This window comes from Ursus americanus, chromosome 19, assembly GCF_024610735.1.
Source record: "Ursus americanus isolate L20-20 chromosome 19, mUrsAme1.1.p, whole genome shotgun sequence".
NCBI classification, from domain to species: Eukaryota; Metazoa; Chordata; class Mammalia; order Carnivora; family Ursidae; genus Ursus; species Ursus americanus.
Window position 1 is genome coordinate 43,610,405 of NC_142145.1, and position 18,071 is coordinate 43,628,475.

The 18,071-nt window shown below is 34.7% G+C and overlaps 1 protein-coding gene across 2 annotated transcripts in view; it reads left to right on the top strand.

Annotated features, from left to right (window-relative positions):
• SS18 (SS18 subunit of BAF chromatin remodeling complex) overlaps positions 1-18,071 on the top strand; it is an 83,046-nt gene that overhangs the window by 33,792 nt on the left and 31,183 nt on the right. For both annotated transcript variants that reach the window (XM_045781796.2, XM_045781798.2), the window contains exons 4-5: positions 2,813-2,966; positions 6,378-6,599. In XM_045781796.2, the coding sequence (XP_045637752.1) occupies positions 2,813-2,966; positions 6,378-6,599 (376 nt within the window). The remainder of the gene's footprint in view (positions 1-2,812; positions 2,967-6,377; positions 6,600-18,071) is intronic.

Below are 18,071 nucleotides of genomic sequence, written 5' to 3' on the forward strand. Positions count from 1 at the left end.
CTTTTTAGAATGCTTCGTAATTTTTCATTGAATGCCAGGCTTATAAATGAACAATTATAGAGGCTTTACTTGGTGTTGTTTTCCTCCAAAGAGAGTTAAGTTTTCCTTTGGAAGGTGAAATACTAGATTACCTTGAGTACTGAACATTGACTATAAGATTTGTTAGGCCTGGGGCACCTGGGTGGCTCAGTCGTTAAGCGTCTGCCTTTGGCTCAGGGCGTGATCCCAGGGTTCTGGGATCGAGCCCCACATCGGGCTCCATGCTCTTCTGGGAGCCTGCTTCTTCCTCTCCCACTCCCTCTGCTTGTGTTCCCTCTCTCATTGGCTGTCCCTCTCTCTGTCGAATAAATAAATAATACTTAAAAAAAAAAAGATTTGTTAGGGCTGATATGTTCCATTTTGACCTTAATCTAAGGAGAGCCTTTTTGAAGTCTCAACAGAGAGCTTGAGTTGTTTTTGAAGGCCTTTCTAACTTGGTAGAGACTACACTCCAGTCTGTTTCTTTAGCATTGGGCAGAAGCTGAAATATTCCGCTCAGCTCTTTAGCCTCTTAGCTGCTGTTTTATGCTAGTTTTCTTGAATTTTTGTCCTTTTTGTGGTTCTTCCACTCTGGCACTTTGTTCTTTGATTTCTAGCTTTCTGATAGCCCAGAACTCCATCTTCTTCTCAGCCCAGTAGGGCTGCCACTTCTGCTTGGGCTCTATTTTCCTGTTACACAGCAAAGTCAAGGACAAAGTAAAGGTGCTTGTGGAGCTGATCTTTGGTGCTTCCCTTCTCTTTGGAGTTGTAGCCTCTCCTGCTTCTCTCTGCGTATGTTGCTCTTCAGTGTCTTCAAACAGTTTTTACATTTGTCCAGATTTTATAACTTTTAATTTTATTTTTTTTTGAAGATTTTATTTATTTATTTGACAGAGAGAGAGAGACAGCCAGAGAGAGAGGGAACACAAGCAAGGGGAGTGGGAGAGGGGGAAGCAGGCTCCCAGTGGAGGGGCCCGATGTGGGGCTCGATCCCATAATGCCAGGATCACACCCTGAGCCGAAGGCAGACGCTTAACGACTGAGCCACCCAGGTGCCCCCAGATTTTATAACTTTTATTAGCAGGAGGGTTAGTTTGATACAAGCTACTCTATTATGATGGGAGTTGTGAATACTGATATTTCATTAAGTGCATCACAAGAAAACGAAAAAACTGTTATCTTTTGAGAGTGAGAACATAAATTTTCAGCAGAAAATTTGGATAAGACTATAGAAGGAAGGATTTTTATTTTCAAACTAGAGGGTCACAGCTGTGTTTGAACGATAGTAAAGTATCATTTCAACATAAGATACGTGACACAGAGTTGATGTTGGTAATTTAAAAAAAACTGAACAAAGTTGTTAAGTGTTTAAAGAATCCAAAGTGGATAAAAATTTAAAATGAGAATTGAGGAGGAAATAGTTAATGAAGAGCAATTATTTTCTGGATTTAGTAGTGAAGAAACAAAAACTGTGAATTTTATTTGTTTATTTTTAAGATCTTATTTTTTATTTATTAGGAGAGAGAGCACGAGTGGTGGGGAGAGGCTGAGGGAGTGGGAAAAGCAGACTCACTGCTGAGCAGGGAACCTGACTTGGGGCTTGATCTGAACCAAAGGCAGGCATTTAAACAACTGAGCCACCCAGGTGCACAGAGACTATGAATTTTAAGTGGTTACTATTAGAATAGTACTTGGTTATTTGTAGATGTTAGTGATTATTAAATGGATGGCAATTTGAGTATTTACATGTGATGGCTAAAAGGCAGTGTTTATCTGTTAAGGGTACCAGAGAGGATTGTGTTCCCAAAATCTGGATGGTACAGAAAGGTTAACTAACTAGCCATGTAAAAATGTGGAAGGAAGAGAATGACTAAAGTTACAGGAGTAGATGTTATGTTTTTAGAACATGGAGAAATAGAGAAAGAAGGCAGACAGAGACGTGTAAAGAATATAGCTCCTTCTCCTGTAGGCTTAAAAATGGGGGTTTGGAAAGCAGCTAACCATTTGCTTTCTTTACCAAAATATCTCTAAGAAGGAAGCCAGGTGTTGCCGACCACCTTGTATTTGTGTTTTTCCTTTCGCCCTTTTGTGAACTCTCAAGGTTAGTCAGTGATTTTCTTCACACTTTCATTAGGAAATTTGCCAAAGGCATCCTTTTGAGGCAGCTGTCTCTGTACCCTTGGAGGCCATCAGTAATGTTTTCGATCTATAGGAGTCGTCGGCACAAAAATGTTGGACTGAACTGAGTCTTCGTGGTTTAAAACATTCTCTTGCCAAAATTACTTTATTTCCCTCTCAAACTGTAGTACAAAGTATATCACATTTTGGGGCTTCTGGTCCTTTTATAGTTTTTTGTTATTGTATCTTTTCAGGTAAAATCCATCATTAATAGTAAATATATCTAAATATATTAATTTAAGGAGATTGAAGTTTTAAAACATAATTTAGCAACAATGGACACATTAAAAATCCTTATATATAAATAAATGTGAATTTTTGTATAGAATATTAAAAAAATTTATTTTCACTATTGAGATTTTGTAAGGTAAAATATACCTTAATTGGTGGTGTTCTTTTGGTCTGAGGTGGTCAGATATCTTCATACTAAGATAAGTTTTTGGGGCATATTAAATTTGATGTAAATAATTTGGTCTATGATTAAAATGCATTAGAATAAGTTGAAATGCATTTGTTTTTGTTTCTGTTCAGTTTAATAATATAGGCAACTGTTATATGCATCTTTAATATATTAGTCTAACTGTTTCTCTTGTTTTACTAAACTGTCTTCTTTCAGCCACCCACACAGAATATGCCTATGGGTCCTGGAGGGATGAATCAGAGCGGCCCTCCCCCACCTCCACGCTCTCACAACATGCCTTCAGATGGAATGGTAGGTGGGGGTCCTCCTGCACCACACATGCAGAACCAGATGAACGGCCAGATGCCTGGTAAGTTTTTCTCCTCTAAGACATTAACACCAGAGTTGCTTAGCAACTGAAACGACATGGGGGCTCAAGGGATACTAGATTGTTGATGACAAAACTGCTTTGAATGCCCCCGAGTACAAGCTCTCTTAGAGTTTGTTAGCTACAGAGCTACGTGACCTGTATTCAGTGTTTATCAGGCTGCCCTTGGGCTTTGATGTAGCTGACACACAGCATTCCTCTGATGAACAGAACTGGCTAAATTTAGTCTGTCTGAAACTATGCAGTACAGCTGGCTTTAGAAGCTTTTTGGAAAAAAAGGCATTGCGCCATAACTTAAGAATTAAAATCTCTTTATAGATTATAAAGGTACTATAACGTTTCCTTGGGTTTTGTATTTACTTAAAAATTTACTGGTCCCGGAGACAGTATTGCTGGAAAAAAACACGTGGGGAAAAGAAAGAAAATCTGTAAAGTACTAATATATTTAGTATTTCCTCATTGATACTGCTGAAGATGAGTATAGATTTTTATGCATACATATGTTTATAGCATAATATAAATATGGAAATTGATATTAAAGTCAATTTAAAAGAAAAATAATGTCAAATGTTTTATATAATGAGATATTCCCATTACTACTTATCCATTTTAAGTTTGGAGCCACTGAGAATATCTTCTAGGTTATTGCATGCTTAATTAGTTACCTTTTGCTGGTTTGAACTTTTAATCTGAAAAGTATCTTTAAATTGTTTTGTTTTTGTAACACTAGCTGCAACCCATACCCATAATTTTTGGTGGGTTTTCTGCATTTGATATGAGAATATTTTTACTTTCTAAAGACAAAGGCTATTTTCATTAACTAAAAGGAAGTATTATGCAAATAGGAATAATGAAACTAAATTAAAATTACAAAGTAGTTCATTTTTAAAATTAGTAATTAGCATCCTTAGGATAGTGTTGTCTTAGCTGAATGTATTGGTTGGTAACATTGGTGTCCAGAGACAATGGGTATAGGAAATGAGGTAAAGGGGAGCACAGAGCAAAAGAAGCCAGGTAGCCTGCTTTATAGAAGATTGATATGTGATTGATTCATCTTGTAGGAAGGTGGTGCTGTTTTGGTGGCTGTCTTGTTTCCTGCGGAGACTTGCCACAATCCATGGCCCCCACAACCCACACCCTGTGTGGGGATGTGAATAAAGACATAACTATTTGTTAGGTTGTAGTCAGGAGGATGCTTCTTGCTGAATTCACATTTAGCTCATCCGGACCTGTTGTTTTTAGAATTGGAAGGGTAGTGCTAATGCACGTTAGCAAGTTAAGACTTTGTGACTTTTTATGGTGGTACTGTTAATTAGAATTTTGACTTAATTTCTCCATGTAACATTCAAGCTTAAGGCCAAAGAAGCACTTGAGCAGCAATGTAATTATGGTTAACATGATATTTGGGCTTTTGTATAAGGCCATCTGGAGTAGTTATATTCTTTATAAACCAGAGATTTTCAACTAGTTATGACCTGCGTTGTCCAGAACACTGTAGAGCTTCCAAAACAACTCTCTTACATAGAGTTCTAGTTAGTTGTAGGAGAAATTGAAGTCCAGTTACTTATGTTTCCTTTATTTAATAAGCTCCTTAATAGAGCTTAGCCAACTTTTTTATGCATATGAATTTGTATCTAAAGCTTTTAATTTCCTATTTTAGTTTTGTTTTTTTAATATTTTCTAATCTAAGTTGTAGAGCTATTTACATGCTCCTTGATTTTGGTCAAATAACCACAGTTTCACGTTCCTTTTTAAAAACATTTAACGATTTAAAAAAAATTAGATAATAATAAATCTGTGGTACCAAAGTCAAAAGGTACCAAAGGGTATATAGCCCCTGCCTCCAGATACTTTGTTCCAGAGAGTCATTGGTTCTAGTTATCCTTAAAGAGAGATTCTCTGTATCCAGAACACATGCATAACACCCTCTTTTTTTTTGTCTTATTCTTTTAAAAAAACAAGTGGTAGCATACATTATGTAGTATTATATATAATATTTTTTCCCTCTTAAAGATAGATCTTAGAGCCTGTGAGTATATAGAGATATATTTTGGAGACCACTCAGTACTTGAAGAGCTGCCTCATGCTTTTGGTGACTGTATTTCATTCTTTTTCATGGGTGCCCCTGATTTATTTGAAGAGTTCCTTATGATGGAAATACAGGTTATTTCTAGTCTTCTGGTATTAAAAATTATGCTTCTGTGAGTATGCCTGTAAAATAAAAGTAAATAAGTAAATAAATAAGCACACATATACAGTTTTGCATTCATGTACGTGTACACACAAAGAACTGTATATTTATAGAACTGCCGTTGTTGGGTTAAAAGTATATGCATTTTAAAATATGGTAGTTGTTGCCAAATTGCTCTACATAAAAATAGTACTTATGTATATGTTTATATATCTCAACAATGTGTGAAATTACTTTTCTTCATAGATTAAAACTTTGGGTCTTTGGAATCTGAAAGATGAAAAAAGGGTCTCATAGTTTTAATTGGCCTTTTTATTGTAAGTGAAGCAAGCAGTCCTCTCATGTTTATGTCCCTTTGGTAGTTTTTGTGTGAACTGATGATTCATGTCCCTTGCCATTTCTTTTATTGATGGTGGTCTTTTACTAACTTTAGTTCAGTCTGTGATAGGTCTTGTTAAAATTTTTTTCCCAGTTTTTCTTTTTATTATTTTGTTTAGTTTGGTCTGGTTTGGTCATATTTAAATTTTTTATTTTTATGTAGTCTAGCTTATTAGCCTTTTATGGCTCTGGGTTTTCTGGCATATAAGAAGGCCCTTCCGCTTCAAGATTATTTTAAAAGTTCTCCTTTTTGAAATTCTCCTTTAAGGTTTTTTTTTCATTTTTGTTTTTTCTTTTGTAATGCTTAATTTTTTTATTCGTCTGAAACTATTTTTGGTAGAAGGAATGTGGTAGGCCATTTTCCAGATAGCTACTCAGTGGTCACACTATTTATTGAATTGTCTTTCTTTTGCTACTGATATTTAATTTCATCACTACTTTACAAAATTAGAAATTTGGATGTGTTTTTAGACTCTACTCTGGGCCCATTGATCTGTTAATTCATTTATGTGCTAATACTACACACTTTTAATTATTCCAGCTTTATATGTTTTGCTCTCTTATAAAGCTAGTCCTTCATCATTGCTTTTCTTTTTCAGAATGTTGCTGGCTTCTAAAAGCATCAGTTCCTTAATCTATAAAATGGGAATAGCATCTACCTCACAGTATTTGCTATCATTCATGTAAAGCATTTACTTTGTTTGCTATTGATTAAATACTCAAGTTATTGTTTGGTATGCAAAAAAATAAAAAGCTTTTAAAGCACTTTTTAATAGACCATCTGTTTAACTTTCATATTTGGTTCTGACCACTTTTCTTCAAAGGGCCTAACCATATGCCTATTCAGGGACCCGGACCCAATCAACTCAATATGACAAACAGTTCCATGAACATGCCTTCAAGTAGCCATGGATCCATGGGAGGTTACAACCATTCTGTGCCATCATCACAGAGCATGCCAGTACAGAATCAGATGACGATGAGTCAAGGGCAACCAATAGGAAGCTATGGCCCCAGACCAAATATGAATATGCAACCAAACCAAGGTAAATAAGCTTGATGTCATTCTTCTTTTAAAAGGTTTTTTTTTTTTAATCAAAGATTTTATGTATTAGTGAGCATGAGCAGGGGGAGGGGCAGAGACTCCCAGCTGGGCAGAGAACTCCACACATAGGGATGCAGGTGGGGCTCCAGGCAGCGCTTGATCCCAGGACCCTGAGATTATGACCACAGTTGAAGTCATGCTTAACCAACTGAGCCACTCCGGCACCCCGATGTCATTTTTTTTTTTTTTAATTTTTTTTATTTGAGAGAGAGAACACAGTGGGGCGGCGGGGAGCAAGCAGACTTCCAGCTCCGCGGGGAGCCGGACTCCGGCTGATCCCAGGACCCTGGGATCCTGACCTGAGCCAAAGGCTGACACTTAATCATCTGAGCCACCCAGGCACTCCAGCCCCTGATGTCGTTCTTGAGTAGACTGCTGTGTTAGCCTTTGAAAATAAAACCTTTTTTTCCAAGTTGGTAGTTGATTCATGAAAATAAAAGTTTGAAGTGAGTCATAATCCTATCCATAAAAAAGGAACATTGAGTTTGAAACTAGCTTGAAATAATTTTTTTTATATTTATAAGTTTGCTTAATCAAGCTTTTAAAGCTTATTTATCTTTATGTCTTTTGGACACTTCATTTGAGGTTCTTGGATTTTTATTTAAGAAAAATTTTTTTTCAATCTAATAAATGAATAACCAAACATTTGGTTTAGAGCTAGAAAGCTGAGAAGATATTTTATCTTTGCAAGTACAATCCCTTAAAAAGATTTTATTCGTTGGTTTATTTTACTTATTAAGGACATATTAATTTATATTAATTTCCCTTGATTTTTATGAATGTTTTCTGATGTTGTATTTCAGCATTGAGAAGTGATTTTAACGTAATTTGTTTATTAGAGTGTTCAGTGGAGATGCTGCTGTCTTCTTCTCTTCTTAGAATGGGGTGAAGTCTATTAAAGTTTATTACCAATCTCAGAGAATGAAATTATCATGTTTCTTTTTTAAGTATTCTTGTGAATAATAACTAAAAACCAGTAAGTGGCGCTCTGTTCTGCTAATTGCCCTTTAAAACAGTTGGCATATTGCCAGCCTAAAGCTATTTCAATTACAAAATGTGAGGTTAATGCAATAAAATTTTCTAGATTTTGATTTTGAAAAACAAATCACCAAAATTCACCCAGATAAAAGAAGTTAAGGTTAATCTGTTGACAGTTACTTATGATGAAATAATATATTCTGATATTTAAAGAGTAATACAGATTTTTTTGTAATTTTCATGAGATACACTGAAAACAAAGAGACAGTAGAATAAATTGTCAATGTAGCATCACAAAACTGGTGCTTGCTCCATCCATTTTTTCCCTCAAAGTTGTTTAGTGCCCATGATGGATTTTTTTTTTTTTTTTAATTAGGGCAATTAAAGGTTCAAAATAACAGCAAGATGCAGTCAGTGCCAGGTCAGAAGGGAGTCCAGATGTTTCTCTATACAGTTTGGTTAAAAGGAGAGAGAGCAAGAAAATTCATAATGATTCTCACAGCAACTCCAGTAATGATGGCACACTACTTAGAAACTATCATGAAGAAAAGAATAGGGTGTGCACAAGAATGGGTGTTGCTGTATAATATTGGGTTGATATGACATCATACGATTTGAAGAACCAAAAAGTCATGCATGTAGCAATGTGTATGTAGAAAATAGTAACTTTTTGGAGAAAAGAATTGAGGTGTTTATAGGAATTTTTTGTTCTAAACTTAGGAAGCAACTATTTTTTAAAATGTCACATTTTGTATTTGTATTACTAATGTACAGTTTTTCTTTTTAAACTATAAGTGCTTTTTGCTTTGTTTGCATAATCTGTGAATTTCTTAATAGTCATTTTCTATATTTTCTACGTAAGGATCTGATTTAAAGAAATAAGTTACTTTTTAAAAAAGAGTACGATGGAAATCAGTGAGGAACTTTTCAATATTTAAAAAATCTCTTCAGGACAAATAAACTTTGCAGTTAAATTTTGATATTTCAGATACAAAGAACACCAAAGAAAACTACAATTGCCAAAAAAGAGAGAAAGTTATATGAGGTTGTAGCAATATCTATGGTTTTAATCCTATGAGTTCCTCGTAAAGATATTTTAATTATATGATAGCTATTGGATGAAAAAAAAATTTTAAATATGAGTTTTAATTTAAAGTTTTAATATTCATTTCATATAAAACATTCAGCTCAGGTCTGGTCGTGAGATTCCGAGGCATTTCCCCTGCCCGTTGGGCTCTGCACTCAGCACAGAGTCTGCTCATTTTTCTCTCTGCCTTTCCCCTCTATGCGTGCTTTCTGTCTCTCAAATAAATAAAATAAATCTTTAAAAAAATATTTTCTTAGATAGCTTTAAAACTAAGCTACATGTTTTACATTATTAGTTTTCTGTTCTTGGACTCTGTGCTCAGCGGGGAGTCTGCTGGAGATCCTCTCTCTCTGCTCCCTCCCCCTAAAATAAATAAATAAATAAAATCTGTTTTGATAAATAGGTGGAAGTAAATCAAAGGAGACCACATTTTAAATAGTCCTTCTTTGAGAAATGCTTAGGAAACACTCAAATTCTATGAACAGAAACATTTTTGACTTTCAAAAATTTTTCTTAATGTTTGTTGAGATACTATTAGCTGTTCGAGTTAAGATAAAAATATTGAAATCTTTTGGCTATCCCTATATTTCTGCATACATATCTCTGTATCAAGAGATACTAGAAAAACTGTTAAAGCTACTTAACGATATTTTAATAATGGGGTTAATTAGTCAAGGAAAAGACACATTTGTGGGATTTCAGGTGACAGGAAAAACAAAGAGTAATCCAGAGAATTTTAATTTTGTTTTGAAAAGGAGGAATTAAAGGCAGTTATTTAATTATTATATTAATAGTTATTAACTGTTTGACATATTTGGGAGCTTTAACTGATGATGTGGTCGTAGTTTTTGAAACAAAACATTGCAAGTCAGGGTCTAGATGCATTTGTTCTGGTAGCTTTGAAGTGGCTTTCTTTTTACCCTCCCTCTGTTCCTTTTTTTCTCTCTCTGCTTTGAAAGTGAAATTAAGGGGGAAAAAATAACTGTCTAAAAATGTTGTCATTGTAATTTAGGAGACTGATTGAAATTAATCCAAGAGGTGGATATATATTTACAATTTATCATTTCGATTGTTTCAGAAAGCAGAGAGAAATAGTCTGTTAACTTATACTGTTAGCTCCAGTATAATAAGCCACACTGTATACTAGTGTTATAAGAGAAGTATCATTTCTAGGAATGAAACTGTGAAATCTTTTGAGCTTCATTAGTTCTTTAAAAGTTGTTTTTAGCTCTTGAGTTTTACTGAAAAATTAAACCAAATCAGTGCAAAGATTATTATAACAAAACCTTGCAGACCTGCCACACAAAATACATCTTTTCAAAAAGCTGCACAAAAAGTTGACCCCATTAAATGTATTAATTATATATTACTGTGTTCATGGTTATTTAAAAAAAAAAATTCAGCACTTTTCTTTTTTTTGAACTTAAAAAAATGCGTATGTGACAATGGCATTGTAATTGTGCCCACTTCTAGTAGATTTATAGTTTCATATGTATCTATGACTTGAGAAGACTGAAATATTCTTTAATTTGGCAGCTAGATTTATTATTACAGCAAAGTATTTTCCTCTCTGTTGGTTTAGAGGGTCTACTGCTTCCAGATAAAATGAAAGTTTTAAGAAGTTTTTAATTTGTTTCTTACACTGCTCGCAAAATGTTGTAAATTTGATCAATCCAACATAAACTTTCCTTTGTTATTTTCACTATTGTTCAGATAAAAGTTCAAGGATTATCACTTTGAACTTTAAGAGTAAGAGTTATTAAAAGTGAATCACCATTTTCTTACATAATTGGATCTGCTTACTCCTGTATATAATATAAACTTCACTAGAATTCAAATACTTGAATTCATTAGAATTACAAAATGAAGGAGGATGTTCATACTATTTTGTTCTAGTGCCTAGAACAATGTCTGATGGTAGGCATACAAAATCTGTTTCTTCAGTGAATAGGAATTAAACCCAAATGTCATGTAATGACCTGGAAAGACAGTTAGTACCTTAGATATATTTCTTTAATAAAGCAACAGGTATATTCATTAGTGTAATAAAAGTAAAATTAGAACAGCAAGGCTTTCTGAAAATGACCAACAGTCACATTTGATAGAATTAGCGTATTTTTTATTCCTAGGCATTAATGATTATAACTTTTCTCATTTAACATCATTTTACTAATTACATATTCAAATATAAGGAGTTTTCACAAATTACTATATTTGTGTTAAAATGTGTATTTCACAAGTTCCATGTGTATAATTCTTCAGACTTGGATCTATATCTTGGCCCTGTAGATTGTATGTGAGACCTTTGACTAAATTACTTAATAAGTAAGCTTAAGTGAAACAATTCATATTAAAACCCTCACTCAGTAATTGTTTGCATAGTTTATATGAAATTAGTTGGTCGGAATAAAAAACTTTTTATTTATTTATTTATTTATTTATTTATTTGTTTATTTGTTTATTTGAAGATTTTATTTATTTGACAGAGAGAGACGCAGCGAGAGAGGGAACACAAGCAGGGGGAGTGGGAGAGGGAGAAGCAGGCTTCCCACTGAGCAGGGAGCCCGATGCGGGGCTCGATCCCAGGACTCTGGGATCATGACCTGAGCCGAAGGCAGATGCTTAATGACTGAGCCACCCAAGCACCCCAAAAAACATTTTAAATAACAAAAAAATTTGAGATAAATTAGTTGTCTCTTTTAAGCACATAAACTTTATTTCTGGTTTTAGTGTTTGAATGGTATTAAGAAAGTCCTAATTCATTTAGATGGTAAGTTGCAAATGATAATGGTCTGATCTGGAGGCTTGATGTTAGAATAATGGAAAATTTTTCTTTCAGTACCTTTATTATGTAAATATAGAGGGCGAAAAAATACGAAGGGCAAAAAGTATATATTATCATAGCCAGCAGTGTTATATTTATCATCTTATTATAGAGTGGATTATTGTCTGGTAAGAGCTGTACCATGCAGATGTGCTTGAGAAAAGCCTACCACTTACTTGTGAATGTATATTGTAGTAATATATTTCCTTGTGCCTCTTTGTTTTCAGTATTTACAGATCTACCTCATTTTAAAAATAGCATTCACTTTTATGGATCTAGCATAATTTATTTAACAAAACCATATCCACTTTTGATATGGTTCTAGTCTTTTATTATTATAACTATTTCTGGGACAAACATTTTTGTATATATGTTGTAGTACTTACACAAGAATCCTGTAGAATAAATTCTAGAAACGAAATTGCTAGGTAAAATATATAAATACATAAAATGTCCAAGAGACATAAATATTCAGACCATAGCATTTGCCATTCGCATTTTTTCTGTGAATTGCCTGTTTGTGTTCTGTTTTCTGTGCTTTGTCTGTTTATTATTAATTTGAAGTAGTTCTTTTTGGATTAAGGCTGTTTGTCCTTTAGTATACGTGAAAACATGTTGTAAGTTTTAGGAGAATAGGAATTTAGCTTTTTAAAATGTCTTATTCTGGTAGTAGGATTCTGAAATGGTAATGTTTGTGGAAACGTGTAGTTATTTATTAATTATGTCAGGGCTTTCATTCAACATTAGTTAAATTATGGTCCAGATAGACTTATGTAATATTATTGATAAAATACTTTGGAGGACTCAGCATGCTTACTGGTATATTAAAACATCTGAGAAGTCTTACAGTAAAGGAACTGATTTGATTTTGGTTAACACAAGTGTATTACAAGTATAACACAAGTGGTAATACAAGTTTTTTTGGGGGGGTGCATATCAAAAATATGAACTAACATTCAGTGAGTGCCAGGTACTGTGATAAAGTACTTTACATGTCTTCTTTAGTTTAATCCTCACAACGTCTTTGAGGTAGTAGTACTATTATTATCTTTATCCCACGGGTGAGAAAACATCCCATGGAAATATAAGCAGGCCTTGTTTGTACGGTTTTGGTATGCATGAATTTCAGTTACCACAATTTAGTTAAATGACACCTCCTCAATGACATGGTTCAGATTTTAGTTATGGTGTATGAACTGTATGAGTCCTTGCATGAAGTACAAACTTAGCTTCTGTCTCTTCAGATTAACGAGTCACTCCATAAAAACAGATGATTGTTGTGATCAGTGACTGTTCATGTCACTTTTAGATGCTGTCAGTGATTGGTCACTGTATATCTATCCTTGTGTGCACACAGCAGAGTATGTAATTGTGTTGCTTCCTTGGCTCCCAGTTATAAACCTATGTGATATTTTACAAAAGCTAAAAGTGTAGCAGGGAAATGAGAAGTAATACTGCTGGAAATGAAATCCAAATCCTTTGTGAAATGTGAACAGAGTTAGAGAAGAAATTGCTGACTGGGGGGATGTTGATACTGCTGCCATTCGAGAGACTGTAGATGTGCACTGCAGGTCCTTAGTGAAGGTGAGCTCACTGACATAACACGAGAAAACTGGTTGAGATGAACGAAGATGTCCCAGAGAAAGTAAGACCGGCAAAATACTTCATTTTGAAATTCTTGGAGACATTTCATAACATTGAAAGTACAAAGGATAAAATGTTGGATGCTGATCCATACTTAGGAAGATGACAGTTGGCCAGGCTGTAGAAAAAAAATGCTAGCTCTGAGAATTTAGCCAACTGCAAAGTTACAGGGAATGGTTCCTAAGACTGGCCTCACTTCTGACACCAATTGCAAGTCCTAACGTTCCAAAAAGCACCCTCAGGGTTGGTAATTTATTGGAAAGGCTCACAGAGCCCACTGAAAACTGTTAACACTCGCAGTTATGATTGATTAGAGTGAAAGGATACATCAGCCAAGGGGAAAAGTGCATAGAGAAAAAGTCTAGAAGAGGTACCAGAAGTGGAGTTTCTCTCTTCATGGGAGTCAGGATGCTCTCCTGGTCCCAGTGTGTGACACTGTGCACAGTATATTGCCAACCAGGGGAGTTCACCTGAGCCTCAGTGGTCAGAGTTTACATTGGGGCTTCCATTATGTAGATTTGATTGATTGACTAAGTTACTAATCTTGGTCTATAGCATGTAGTCCTTCTGGGCGTGATGCGAAGCCCCACCCAGGTTCAGGAGCTGTAGGAATCCCCAATTTAATAAATATAGTAAATCTTCAATATGAAAAAAACAATACAGCACTATTTTTCTCCTTTCAAGTACAATATAGAAAATTTACAAATGAAGAAATTATTTCAAATATTGTATTCCATGGAAATGTCATGCTTGACTTCTAGTGGATTTGAATGTGTACACTCATCTCTCTTCACTGTTAAAATTGGTGTATCTGTAATATTGCTAATATTGCAGGTTTCTCGTAGTTACAGTTTTATGTTTACAATCATTACATTATAGTTCAGATTAGATATTTTGTTTATAATTTAATTATTGCTGTATTGGATGAGTTTTTCAAGATTGTAATTTCTTCCCCAATGATGACATTTTTCTAGTTATAAAAATAACTAATATTTAATATGAAATACCTGAAAAATACAGAGAAGAATAAAGCTTAAAATAAAAATCACTTATAATCTTACTCTACAAGTTTTAAGTTATTCTGCAGACAAGCTATAGTCCACCTAGGTATAGTAAGTACGCTGTACTTAGGCTCTTTGTAGCAGAAGTTTGAGTACTTGTACTTACATAATTATTTAAAATAAACATTTAATTATTTTCCCCTAGACTCTTAAGTTCTATGAAGTCAGGAACTGTGTCTTGTTTACTGTTGTATCCTATTTGTTGACTGATAGATTAGCTAGATTTCCTCATGCCATCACAAATTAGAAAACTAGCATTCTTCTCTGTGCTTTGTCATCCATCAACTGTCATTCCAGAAATGAACCAAAGAAAGAATTGTCAGTTACTGTCAGATAAAACATGATCATCAGTTTTACCAAAACCTTCTGGGTTTAGGGGACAAAATTCAGATGAATTTCTTCAGTAGGTTATAAACTTAGTCTCATTATGATGCATTTTTTAAAAATATTTATTTGAGGGAGAGAGGGCACACGAGCATGAGCGGGGGGGGGGGGAGGGAGAGAAGAGAGAATTCTCAAGCAGACTTCCTGCTGAGCACGGAGACGATGCAGGGATTGATCCCACCACCCTGAGATCATGATCTGAGCCAAAATCAAGTGTCAGAAACTTAACCGACTGAACCATCCAGGTAGCCCATGATACATTTTTAAAAACTTTTAATTTTGAAATAATTACAGGTTTACAGGAAGTTACAAAGGAAATACAGAGAGATGCTATGTGTCTTCCGTTCAGCCATCTCTAATCCCTTACAACCACTGTTACTCTTTCATTTTTATAATTTTGTCATTTTAGGATGTTATATAAGTAGAATAGTACAGTATGAGACCTTTTGAGGTTAACTTGTTTTACTTCGCATAATTAACATTTGTTCCAGGTTGTTGCATGTATCAGTTGTTCATTTGTTTGTATTGTAGAGTTGTTTAACCATTCACCAATTGGGGGACGTTTTAGTTTCCCGTTTTTGGCTTTTTCAAGTACAGGTGCTATAAGCATTTGTGTACAGTTTCTTATTTTTACTTGGATAAAAGTTTTCCCCTTTTTTTTTTTTTTTTGTTTTTTGTTTTTTATTTTAAGTAAACTCTACCCAGTGTGGGGCTCCAAGTCATGACGCCCAGATCAAGAGTCGCATGCTCCACTGACTGAGCCAGCCAGGCACCCCTTTTTTCTTTTGTTTTTAAGATTAGGGTTTTTTTTTTGAAAATTTATTTATTTATTTTAGAGAGAGAATGTGAGTAGGGGGAGGGGCAGAGGGAGAGAGAAGCAAGCTGTGCTGAGCAGGGAGCCTGACACAGGGCTTGATCCCACGATGTGGAGATCATGACCTGAGCCGAAATCAAGAGTTGGATGCTTAACTGAATGAACCACCCCGGCGCCCCACCTTTTTTTTTTTTTTTTTTTTTTTTTTTTTTTTCGTTTTTTGGGAATAAATACCAGGAGTGCAGTTGCTGGGTCATATGATAAATGTACATTTAGTTTTTTTAGAAACTGCCTAACAGGTTACTAAAGTATCTGTACCATTTTACGTTCTCACCAGCAATGTATGGGAGATCTGCTTTCTCCAAATCCTTGTCAACATTTGGTATTGTCAGTATATTTTGTTTAATCTTAGCTGTTCTAAAAATGTATAGTGATAGATCACTGTGGTCTAATTTGCATTCCCTAATGGCTGCTGCTGACGAACATCTTTTCGTGTGCTTATTTGCCATCCTTCTGTCCTCTTCAATGAAACGCCTCTTTGTGTCTTTTGCCCATTTTCTAGTTGGATTATTTGGTTTTTTGCTGTTGGGTTTTGAGAATTCTTTATATATTCCTCTAGGATTAATTTTTAAATTTTCTCCCCGTACTTTATTATGTAAAATTCAAACATACAGGAAACCTGAAGGATTGTACCTGTGTAGTTGCCACCTTCATTCTTCAGTTACTGTTTTGCCAAATTTGTTTACTATCTGTCTGGGGACGCCTGGGTGGCTCAGTCTGTTAAGCATCTGCCCTTAGCTCAGGTCATGATCCCAGGGTCCTGGGGTTGAGCCCTGCATTGTGCTCCTGGCTCAGCAGGGAGCCTGCTTCTCTCTCTTCCTCTGCCTGCTACTCTCCCTGCTTGTGCTCTGTCTTTCTCTCTGTCAGATAAGTAAATAAAATCTTTAAAAAAAAATCTTTCTGTTCATCTACTAGTCCATCAATGCATCATATTTTTCAAAATGCATTTCAGAGTAATTTGCAGATAATCAGTATACTTTACTCATTAGCATCTTAGTCTGCATATCATTAGGGCTTAACATTTTATTTTTTAAAATATTTTTTTCTTTAGGTAACATTTACATATAATGAAATGGTGGATCTTAAATGTATCATTTGATGAGTTTTGATATATTTATAACACAAACCCCTTAGGATTCATTTTATAACTAACATCTTAAGTACCCTATGGGATGTAGTTCTATTCCATAAACATTTTATATGAACCATAATCTAGCTTCTTTTATGATAAAAGTGGATGATTGGTTATTCTTTCTCTTAGAACTCTGTTTCAGTGTGAGGTCCTGAGATTATGTGGATCAGAATCATCTGGGGTAGTTTTTAAAAAAGTTTTGTGTGCCCCATCCTATACCTGCTAAACCAGAATCTCTAGGGGTAGATTTTAGAAATTAAAATTTAACAAATATTCTAAGTCAGGCTTATATACAGTCCATTCCCTCACAATTATTCTGGGCAGGATAATCTCTTCAGTGCCAGATGGTTTTAAGTTTTGAGCTTCCTGCTTAGTGACACAAAGCTGTGTGTTCTAATGTAGCCCGTCTCCATGGCTTTCTACTTGGGCTTTTGGAGTTGCTTTCAGTCAACTACAATAGATATTTAGCAGTGACTTTGTTTTTAAATTAATTTTACTATATAGTATAGTTGAAACTATGTAAGAGGTCTAACTGTAAGAAATTGCTCAATTTTTTATTTTTTGGGATTTATTAAGCAACAATACATCCCTTTTCTAAAAATTTTCAGTCACCAGAAAGCTAAGTACATAATCTAATTTCCAGACTAGTTTGTAGAGATGCCTATGATTTAAAATTATGCTTTTGAGAATCCAGGATTTCTTGACCCAACACTGTTGACATTTTGAGCTGCATAATTTGTTGTGGGGGCCTGTCCTGTGCCTTGTGAGATATTTAGCAGTATGTCTGTCTGGTACCCACTAGGTGGCAGTAGCACCACCAGTCAGATCAGTTGTGACCACCAAAAATGTCTCTAGACTTGGCTAAAACGTCTCCTGGGGGCACAATCACATAAGGTTGAAAATCACAGCTTCAAGAAATGGTTAATATAAGAAACTATATATAAGGGTAGTTTGTGTTACTAAAGAAACAACAACAAAAGTTACTGGTACTAGTATGTTTTAATACTTTTTAATACTTAAAATTTATCTAATTTCGTGTTATGAAAAAGTTTGTATCTCTTAATGAACTGTCCTTTTTACTAGCTGGAATCTATCATGTTTCTGTTTTTTTCATTGGCTGCTAGGACACTCAGCTAAGTTTGCATCAGTGACTTTACTAAATTTATGGGATTTTCTTAGTTACTTGGCTCCTCTTTTATCTTTGATATTGTATCTAAATGACTTATTATGAACTATTGAAAACTCTTGGTGAGGACAGATACACATTTTAGTTAAGTAAAAACCCTATTCATTTTATTTTTAAAATTTTTTTAATTTTTAAAATTTTTAATTTTTTTTATTTAAGATTTTATTTATTTATTTGTCAGAGAGACACAGACACACACACACACGCAGAGCTCCCTGCTGAGCAGGAGCCCGATGTGGAGCT